Consider the following 11,017-nt stretch of genomic DNA (forward strand, 5'->3'; position numbering starts at 1 on the left):
GGAATAGTTTAAGAAGGGTAGGTGTTAGTTATTATTTGAAAATTTGTTAAAACTTACCTGTGAAGCCATCAGTCCAGGACTTTTGTTTGTTGGGAGTTTTTTTATTACTTCTTCAATTCCACTAGTTATAATCTGTCTGCCCAGGTTTTCTGATTTTTCTTGATTCAGTAATGGAAGAACATATGTTTCTAGGAATTTGCCCATTTCATCCAGATTTCCCAATTTGTTGGCATATAGTTGTTCATAATATCTTTTTACAATCCTTTGTATTGCTAGGGTGTCAGCTGTTACTCCTCTTTCACTTCTGATTTTATTTATTTGGGTCCTCTCTCTCTCTATTTTTTTTTTTTTGATGAGTCTGCTTAAAGGTTCATTAATCTTATTTACCTCTTCAAAAAATTAGCTCTTGGTTTCATTGATGTTTTGCATTGTATTTTTAGGTTCTATTTTGTTTATTTCTACTCTGATCTTTATTATTTCTTTCTTCTCCTCCATGTTGGATTTGTTTATTTTTCCTAGTTCATTTAAGTGTAAAGTTAGATTATTTATTTGACATTTTTCTTGTTTTTCTGAGATAAGGCTGTATGTAATGCTATGAATTTCTCTCTTAGGACTGTTTTCACTGTATCTCATAGATTTGGGATTGTTCTGTTCTTATTTTTATTTGTTATATCTCCTGATTTCTTCTTTGATTTTATTATTACCCCTTTTATTGTTTAGTAACATGTTATATAGCTTCTATGGTTTGTATTTTTCAATTTTTTCTTATGATTGATTTCTAGTTTTATACCATTATGGTCAAAGAAGTTTCTTGATATGATTTCAATCTTCTTAAATTTTTGAAATTTGTTTTGGGTCCTAACATGTCTTTCATGTGTACTTGAAAAGAATGTATATTCTGCTGCTTTGGGGTGATGTGCTCTGGAGATATCAATTAAATCCATCTGGTCTAATGTGTCGTTTAAGGTTGTCATTTTTTGTTGATATCTCTCTGGAAGATTTATCCATTGATGTCAATGGGTTGGTAAAATCCCCTACTATATCTGTATTACTGTCAATATCTCCCTTTTGGTCCATGATTTGCTTTACATATTTAGGTGCTTCTATGTTAGGTACACAATTGTTTATAAGGGTTGTATCCTCTTGTTGGGTTGCTCCCTTTATTGTTAGGTAGAATCTTGTTTTGTCTCTTACTATAGCCTTTGTTTTAAAGTCTATTTTATCAGATATAAGTATTACTATCTTAGCTTTTTTTCCTTTTCTACTTATATGAAATATCTTTTATCCATCCCTTTACTTTTAGTCTGTATGTATCTTTTGTTCTCTTGTAGACAGCATACATATTGGTCTTATTTTCTTTTTTTTTAATATTTTTAAATTTATTCATTTTAGAGAGGAGAGAGAGAGAGAGAGGAGGGGGGAGGAGTAGGAAGCATCAACTCCCACATGTGCCCTGACCAGGCAAACCCAGGGATTCGAACCGGCGACCTCTGTGTTTCCAGGTCGATGCCCCATCCACTGTGCCACCACAGGTCAGGCTGGTCTTATTTTCTTATCCATTCATCTACCCCATGTCTTTTGATTGAAACATTTAGGCCATTTACACTTCAAGTGATTATTAATAGGTACATATTTATTGCCTTTTTATTTCTTAACTATGTTCCTATGTTTCTCTTTCTCTTTCTTCTACTTCTTGTTTTGTTCAAGAAGGCACTTTAACATTTCTTATAATACTGGTTTAGTGGTAACAAATTCCTTTAGGTTTTTCAGGTCTGGGTAGCTCTTTATTTTTCTTTCAAATTAAATTATAGCCTTTCTGGATAAATTTGACTTAATTGTAGGCCCTTGCTTTTCATCACTTTGAATGCTTCATGCCAATCTCTTCTATCCTGAAATGTTTCTCTTGGGAAATCAGCTGACAGTCTTATGGAAGCTCCCTTGTAGGTAACTAACTGCTTTTCTCTTTTAGTCTTTAACCCTTACTGTTTTATTTATAATGTGTCTCGCTGTGGTTCTCTTTGGGTTCATCTTGTTTGGGACTTTCTGTGCTTCCTGAACTTGTGTGACTTTATTTTTTCACCGGGTTAGGAAAGTTTTTAGTCATTTCTTCAAATAGGTTTTTGATTTCTTGCTCTCTCTTTTTTATTCTGCTACCCATGTGATATAAATGTTGTTACATTTCATGTTGTCCCAAAGGTCTCTTACATTATCCTAATATTTTAAACTGTTTTTTTTTTCTTTTTGGTGCTCTGATAGTTTTTCTCTCCCCTGTTGTCCAAAATGCTGATTCACTCCTCTGCTTCATCTAACCTACTGTTTATTCCTTCCAGTGTATTCTTTTTTCCTTCTTCTTCTTTTTCCAAGTGAAAGGACAGGAGACAAAAGGACAGACTGCTGCATTCACCTTGACCGGGATCCATCCAGCAACCCCCACCTGAGGTCAATGTTCTGCCCATCTGGAGCCATGCTTGCAACCAAGCACCCTGGGCTGTTGCACTCAAACCAATCAAGCCATGGCTGTGGGAGAGCAAGAGAGAAAGAGAGAAGAGGGGGAGGAGTAGAAGAAGCAGACGGTTGTTTCTCCTGTGTGCTCTGTCCAGGAATCAAGCCCAGGACATTCACATACTTGAGTCAACACTCTACTGCTGAGCCAACTGACAGGACCCAGTGTATTTTTCATTTCAAATAATGTATTCTTCATTTCTGACTGATATTTTTTATGGTTTCTATGTCTTTTTCATGCTGTTGAGAATTTTTATAACTATTCCTTTGAACTTTGTATCTGATAAGTCATTTGCCTCCCTTTTATTAAGGTATTCTTGTGGCTATTTTTCCTGTTCTTTCATTTGGGGCCTGTTTCTTTGCCTCCCCATTTTGGTTGCCTCTTTGTTTTTGTTTCTATGTATTACATGTATCTACTATGAATCCCAATCTTTCTGGAGTGGCCTTATGTAATAGTTATCCTGTTGGATCCAGTAGTGCAGTCTCCTGTGAGGGGGAAATGACAATCAGGCTCATGAAAAAGTAGGTGGAATGGCCCCTGTATTGAAGCCACACAACTTAGTTACTGACACCCCTGAGTCTGTCCAGACCTCGACACCTGGCCAAAGCTGCTGATTCTTTAGTAAGGTGTAAGTGCCACAGGTTGGGGAAAGAGGAAGTTTAGAGTGTGGGGCTACTGCTTTGCCCCAGGCTGGTGCCACATGAAATGGAGTGCTCCACCCAAGAAAGATGGTGTCTGTGGTGTAAAAAGTAGAATCAGCACAAGGTGGCTGTCTCTTTGCTCTCTTCCCAAAACTCTCCTCATGTAACTCTTACCTGCTCTGCCCTCCCTTTGCTGAAGCCCAAGGTAAATGGCCACAGACAAAATTTTGTGCGTTGGCCTTTAAAGAGGGTGCCTGTGTCTCTAGCAGGGTCTAGTCTTTCCTTGACATACAGAAACCATGCTGCTTTTCACAGCTAGAGAGTATGTGGGCACCTCTTCGTGACTCTGGTGCTCTGGGTTCGGAAGCCCCGCTTGGTGTTGAGAACCCACACATCTTAAGGTTAAAACCCCACACCTGAGATATTCTGCCAGAACCTCAGCAGCTGTGTATGGAGTTGGAGCCCACCCTTTCCATATCTTCACCCTTCCTACCCATCTCTATATGACTTCTTCTGTAAATCTTTGGGTATAAAACTTCTCTTTGGCTAGTCTTCAGTTGATTCTTCAGGATAATTATTCTATAACATAGTTGTAATTCCAGTTTGGTCCTGGGAGGCAGTAATGTAGCTTCCACCTATTTTGCCACCATCTTGGATTCTCCAAAAAATATTATTAAATTAAATTGGGTTGGGGAGATGAAATATAAATGTATATGAAATATAAATGTAAATAGTTTAAAAAATTAAATGAAACAGACTGACAAGTAGTGGCACAGTGGATAAAGCATTAACCCAGGAGGCTGATGTCCCCTGTTTGAAACCCCAAGGTTGGCACCTTGAGCATAGACTTGCCAGCTTCATCACTGGCTTGAGCATGAGATCATGTACATGATCCAAGGCTGCTAGCTTGAGCTCAAGGTCACTGGTATGAGCAAGAAATCACTGTCTTAGCTTGAGCTCCCAGATTAATGCATGTATTAGAAGCAAGTGATGAACAACTAAAGTGAAGCAACTAAGAATTGATGCTTCTCATCTCTCTCCTCCTTTTATTTCATCCTTTCTGTCTGTCTCTCTCTTTCTCTCTCTAAAAAGAAGGCAAACAAAACAGAAAACATTAAGGTATGTCTTATATAGTAAGAATGAATATCATTTCCTGAAATAAATTATGTTTTTTAAAACATATGTGTTTTAATGTGCCTGTGATTTTTTTAAAAAGTTTAAAAAACAGTTAAATAACCATTTATTAGCTCCCAAAATCTAGAATGGAGTTCTGAGGTGCAGGGACTGACAACTTTGTGGATCACAGAGCTGGAAAACTGCCAGGCACACACTAGTTCTAAATCAGCTGCTAGGTGCCTATCTGGGAGTATCCCTGTGGAAGGAGAACGGAGTGGTATGAGAAAGATGATTTTGAGAGAGAGATAGAAAGGGTGAGAGATGAGAATCTTCAACTTGTAGTTGTAGCAGTTTAGTTGTTCATTGATTGCTTCTCAAACATGCCTTTACTGGGAGGCTCCAGCTGACCAGTGACCCCTTGCTCAAACCAGTATCCTTGGGCTTAAGCCAGAAATCTTGGGCTTAAGCCAGCAACCTTGGGCTTCAAGCCAGAGACCTTTGGGCTTAAGCCAGTGACCATGGGATTTTTTTTTTTTTGTATTTTTCTGAAGCTGGAAACAGGGAGGCAGTCAGACAGACTCCCGCATGCGCCCGACCGGGATCCACTTGGCATGCCCACTGGGGAAGATGCTCTGCCCATCTGGGGTGCTGCTCTGCCGCAACCAGAGCCATTCTAGCGCCTGAGGCAGAGGCCATAGAGCCATCCCCAGTGCCCGGGCAAACCTTGCTCCAATGGAGCCTTGGCTGTGGGAGGGAAAGAGAGAGACAGAGAGGAAGGAGAGGGGGAGGGGTGGAGAAGCAGATGGGCGCTTCTCCTGTGTGCCTTGGCTGGGAATCGAACCCCGGGACTCCTGCATGCCAGGCCAATGCTCTACCACTGAGCCAACAGGCCAGGGCCCCAATGGGATCATTTTGATGATCCCACACTCAAGCTAGCAACACCGTGTTCAGGCCAGATGAACCAGTGTTCAAGCCAGCAACCTCAGATTTTTTAACCTGAGACCTCATTGTCCCAGGTTGATGCTCTATCCACTGTGCCACCACCAGTCAGGCAAGGGCAACTTTTTACAATATACCCTTTTGTAAAACTATCACTTATTCATAAATAAATAAATAAACACATTTATTAAAGGGCAAACATATCTTTCTTAAAGTTTACTGATTTCTTCCTGCGTGCCAGGCACTGCCATAGGGTTTTACTGAGAAAACCAACAAACTGCCTGAGGGAAGAAGATACTGCATCATTAAAAGGCTAAGGTGGTAGGATAGTGAAAATGCAGTACTATGTAGTGGCCATAATATGTACTGGTGATACATCCCCAACCAGAAGATGTTATTTATTTGTTTGTTTATATTCATTTTAATTTTGAGGCAAATTAAAGTAAATATCAATGAAATCACACAGGAAAAAGTATTTTGAAAATGAGAATAAGTAATACAATTTTAATGTTAAGGTAAAATCTTAGAGATCTGGGGTCTTTTAGGGCAGTGTTTTTCAACCGCCAGTCCACGGACTGGTGCTGGTCTACCAGAAATTTTGTGGGGGTCTGCGAAAGAGTTAATGACCCTGATGTTGTGTGAATATTATAGACCCAATAATCTTAGTTGACTTGGTTTAGGCTCAGGGTGATTTCTGCCTTAGTGGTCCCCAAATAATTCTATTTTCACCAGCCCCCAAGTATAAAAATATTAAAAACCACTGCTTTAGGGTTTGAGAAAAAATGAGGACTTTTCTATCACAAAATGAGTTCATGGGAGCATTTACAGGATTATATTTGCTTTTTCATATTTTGGGACTCTAAATAACCTCAAAAGGTTGAAATATTTCTTGAATGTCAGAAATGTTAAAAGGTCAGCACAGCAAGCCACAGAGTTTGTTGCTATGCCTAACAAAGCTCTCTGTTTACCCCATCATCTGTACAATATTCTTGTCATTGTCCTTCTAGCTTGGAGATCTTAGACAACTGATGCTTTGTTACCTCAGTTTCCTCTTGTGTAATTATAGACATATAGAATTATAGACATTGAACCAAACAAAAAGATTCCTTCCAGTGCTAACAGTTGGTGAAATACTGCACCAGCTGAGGTATTTAGGCCCATTTTTCCTTGAAATTATTAATCAAATCATTTTCATGAACCCATCCTCAGAGTGGTTTAACCATGAGAGTTACCCTGAGACATGATCCTTCCCATGGTTCCCAATTCAAAAGAGGACAATTTCTATTGGAAAATATTTCTGGCCCTTCCAGAAAGCAATCATTGGCACACTGTTATGCTTAAATAATGTGAGAAAAAAACAACCCACATACCATTATATTTTACTTGCTGATTTTAGAAGAGCTAAACTCTGTGCCTGCGGCCAAAGAGGGACACTCGTGTACACATAAATTGAGAGTCTCAGTACCACCACATAATCTCATGTTGAGGTCTGAAATGGAATGCTTACATTGGTCTCTAACACACTATCAGACTACATGACTGGGCTCCACCTCACCAAGAAATATCTGTAAATGGGGGGAAAATTGAATTTTTAAAATATTTAAAGAAAATATTGAAGTTCTAAAAAATAATCCACGGTAGTGAAAGTTCTTCTAAACAACAAACTCCAACATTTTAAAAGAAAAGATTAATGGATTTAACCCTTTAGAAAATTATGGACAAAAAATAAGAAAAGTGTGTGTTTATATATTAAAAAACTAAAATATACTTTAAATATCTTATTATTATAGTTGTCATTTATACTTCAATAAAGCTTAAAAAGATGAAAAGACCAACAACTGATTTGAAGAAATATTGGCAACATATTAAAAAATACACATTTAATAGCTAGAAAATATAAGTTTCTATAAATAAGAGTAAACAAAATAATAGAAAAATTGGCAAATGATTTTAAAAGGTATAAAGATAGAAGAGGAACAGACAATAACATCTAAAAAGATATTCAACTAAAAAAATTATGTAGCAATGGTATGATATTGGCCATTAGATGAGCACATTGAAAAATAGATAATAACAAGTGTTGATATAAGGGAGAATAGGCATTCAAACATGATTGGTGTGCTTTCAATTGCTACTGCCTTGATAGGTAATTAGTAGTTTCAATTAAAATTTGCAATTGTACTCATAGACCCAGCAATTTTACTCCTAAGTATCTATTTAAAAGAATAATTTATATAAACACCAAAAAAGTTATACCATTTTATTTCAGAACTCACTGAAATATAAAAAATATAGCATCTAAAATAATATATATGGAACATGTTAAATAAAGAAATATGAAATACATAAATATACAATATAAAGTTTATTTGATACATAAAATTTTTATTTTTGTATAAGGATGACTAATAAATATATTAATAAATAAATATATATACTTTAATGATATATATAATTTATAAATACATTTATATTTGGATATGCAGAGTAGTCAAAAGGAATAAGGAAGATAAATATAACCTACATGGAAAGACTCTGAAGTTAGGTGAGGCTCTTGCAAAAAGCAAGTCATATTATATGCATGTTGTATGGTTACATTATGCTAATATAAGCATACCAAAAGAGAAACCAAAGTGTGTAACTGAATGAGTCTATGCATTCCTAGAAGAAGTTCTGAATGGAGCCTCCTCCCTGGGTGAGGTATGAGGTAGAGGGAGTGTTAATTCTTTAGGTACTTTTGTAAGAATCAATGTTTATGTGGAGGCATTGGTGTGTTATTTGCAGGATTTTCAAATCTGAGAATGAAATTAAACAGTTCAGAAAATAAAAGAGAAAGAAAGTAGAACTTCTGCATAAATTGGCTGTTAGAATATCAGGGTAGAATACATCTGGTCTCTTTCACAATGATTTGTGTCTGAGAAGCTTCATTGCTTTCATCTAGATTTCTTTTGCTAAGAGAAACAGAGCAAAAGTACAGCAATCAATCTCTAGAACCAGGCTGTTAGATTCAAATGCTACTCTACTTTACCAGATGTATAATCTTAGTCCAGTTACTAGATATCTATAAACTTCAATGTCCTCATATGAAAGGGGGGTTATTAAATTCTTGGAATGATAATTACACATGGCAGATAATAAATGTTAGTGTTTGTTTGTTTGTTTTTGTTTTTTAGAGAAAGAGAGAGAGAGAGAGGGACAGACAGGAAGAGAGAGAGATGAAAAGCACCAACTCAGAGTTGCAATACTTTAGTTGGTCATTGATTGCTTTCTCATATGTGCCTTGACCAGGAGGTTTCAGCTGAGCCAGTGACCCCTTGCTCAAGCCAGAGACCTTGGGATCAGGTCATCAATCTTTGGGCTCAAAGCAGTGACCATGGAGTAGTGTCTATGATCCCACGCTTAAGCCAGAGACCCTGTGATTATGCTGATGAGCCCATGCTCAAGCCAGATAAGCCCATGCTGAAGCTGGCGACCTCAGTGTTTCAAATCTGTGTCCTCTGCATCCCAGGCTGATGTTCTATCCACTGCACCACCACCTGGTCGGCAATAAATGTTAGTTCTAACTGTTAATACCAATGAGCATCATCTGTATGTTCTGGCTGAGAATAACATGAAAGAGCATTGCTCTCTTTCCTCACTTAGTGAACAGGGAGAAAAGGCTGTGTGTATGCGTCAATGCAGGGGACAGACAGCACAGTGCCTGGCCTCATACAGCTTACAGTCCCAATAGGTAAGGTTCTAACCCATAGAGCAAGCAATGCTTGCACTGCTGTAAAAGGTTTGTCAGTATGCATGTAACTTTCAAGTGCCTTCAATATAGTTGGATCTCAATAAATGTGTATTGATCAGCTTGGTAGCAATGTTATAGTGTAGCATGTCTATTTGGGCTCAAATTCTATAACAAGCCATGTGATATTAGACAAAAAATATAATCCGACTGACGTCACCAGCGCGCGCCGTCACCAGCGCGCGCCCTCCCCGCTGCACTTCTGCCGGCGTGCGAGTCAGGCGGTTCCAACGCCTCTGTTGGCGGACAGCATCCCGGTGGCTTCAGTTGCTCCTCTCCGTCCGGAGGCCTGCGGCGTCACAGGCTCTACGACATGTCGATGCTGGCTGAGCGTTGTCGGAAGCAGAAGTGGGCTCTGGATCAAAGAAATACTGCGTGGAGCAATGATGACTCCAAGTTTGGCCAGAGGATGCTGGAGAAGATGGGCTGGTCTAAAGGAAAGGGCTTAGGGGCTCAAGAACAAGGAGCCACAGAGCACATTAAAGTTCAAGTTAAAAATAACCACCTGGGACTTGGAGCAACGATCAATAATGAAGTGTGTGTGTGTGTGTGTGTGTGTGTGTGTGTGTGTGTGTGTGTGTGTTTCAGGACAACTGGATTGCTCATCAGGATGATTGTAACCATCTGCTGGCTGAACTGAACACTTGCCGTGGACCAGAAACAGCAGACTCCTCCTCAGACAACAAGGGAAAGAAGTCTTTTAGCCTTGAAGAAAAGTCCAAAATCTCCAAAAACCGTGTTCATTATAAGAAATTCACAAAAGGGAAGGATCTATCCTCTCGGAGCACAACAGATCTTGACTGCATCTTTGGGAAAAGACAGAGTAAGAAGACTCCCGAGGACAATTCCAGTCCCACCACTCCAGATGGGAATGAACTTCCACTACGACTACCAGTGCCTTCACCATCCAGGTGTACTTTACCAAGTGGATGGCAGAGCTGAAGAACAAGCCACAGGTCATGGCTGCAGGGCCTGACCTTCCAGAGACCCAGATAGAAACAAAAAGGGGAAAGAAAAGAAAGAAAGAGGCAAAGGATAAATCTGTGGAGAATTACACCCAACCCAAGACCAAGAGAAAAAGAGACCAGGTGGGACAGCAGCTCAGAGGCCCGCACTGTGGCGAGAGCTCCGATGTTTCTGCAGAGGGTGGAGAGAGCTGTGTGTGGCCACTTGATGACCAGGACTTGCCACCAAAGCTCAAAAAAAAAAAAGGGAAAAGAAAAAGCTAGAGAAGCAAGTTGAGGCGGCAGTGGATGCTACACTAGATGAAACACCAGTGAAAAAGAAGAAAAAGAAGAAAGGTTCCAGATAAATTCTCTGGAGCTGGGGCCTTCCAACCACTCAGGGCATGCCAGGAAAACACCCTGGCCTGGAGTCAGAGCAGAGTTCACCCGGGAGAGTGTGTGCACATCTTTTAACATGCCCGTGGATTGCCGAGTCTCGCCCTCTCACCACGTTTTTCCCTAATCATATTCCCAGAAGAACTTTTTAATGTTCCAAATCATGGCTCTCATAAACAAATTTCTTTGTAGACTGAGACTTTCACCACGAGTGTTCATTCATATTTGTAGCAACACATCAAGTTATGTATGTGTACACATGTGTGTAGATATATCACAGTCTATATTTGCTTTTGATTCCCTTCAATAACAATGAATTGTGCTTCCTGCTGAAGGGCTTAGTCTAACTAAAGGATTAAGAGGCAAAAAAAATATATATATATATATATACATATATATATATAATCCTCCATTTTCTTATGTGAAAAAATATGGACTGGAATGCCTCCTTTGCACCATTGTAAGTTAAAAATAGTGTTTGCATGGAGCTCAGTAGGAAAGTAGGTGTGGAATAGATGGTAGCTCAGTCTATCTAAGCAAGTTCATTATAAAATTTGGAAAACAATTCAGCTATATGCATCTCACTATTTTGCAAACAAACCTTATAACAAAATATATATAAACATAGGGCTAAGACATAAGAGTTTTTTCTAATTTTGGCTCTGTTGTAGGCTTACGTGCCCTATAAAAC

At 38.8% G+C, this 11,017-nt stretch overlaps 1 protein-coding gene across 1 annotated transcript; it reads left to right on the forward strand.

The window, feature by feature from the left end:
- The first annotated feature begins 9,299 nt into the window (after positions 1–9,299).
- LOC136323009 (PIN2/TERF1-interacting telomerase inhibitor 1-like) lies at positions 9,300–10,298 on the forward strand. Its single transcript, XM_066254838.1, is given in 4 exon segments — positions 9,300–9,521; positions 9,575–9,860; positions 9,863–10,182; positions 10,185–10,298. Coding segments are annotated over 4 exon segments (942 nt in total).
- Positions 10,299–11,017: the final 719 nt, after the last annotated feature.

This window comes from Saccopteryx bilineata, chromosome 2 (assembly GCF_036850765.1).
Source record: "Saccopteryx bilineata isolate mSacBil1 chromosome 2, mSacBil1_pri_phased_curated, whole genome shotgun sequence".
NCBI classification, from domain to species: Eukaryota; Metazoa; Chordata; class Mammalia; order Chiroptera; family Emballonuridae; genus Saccopteryx; species Saccopteryx bilineata.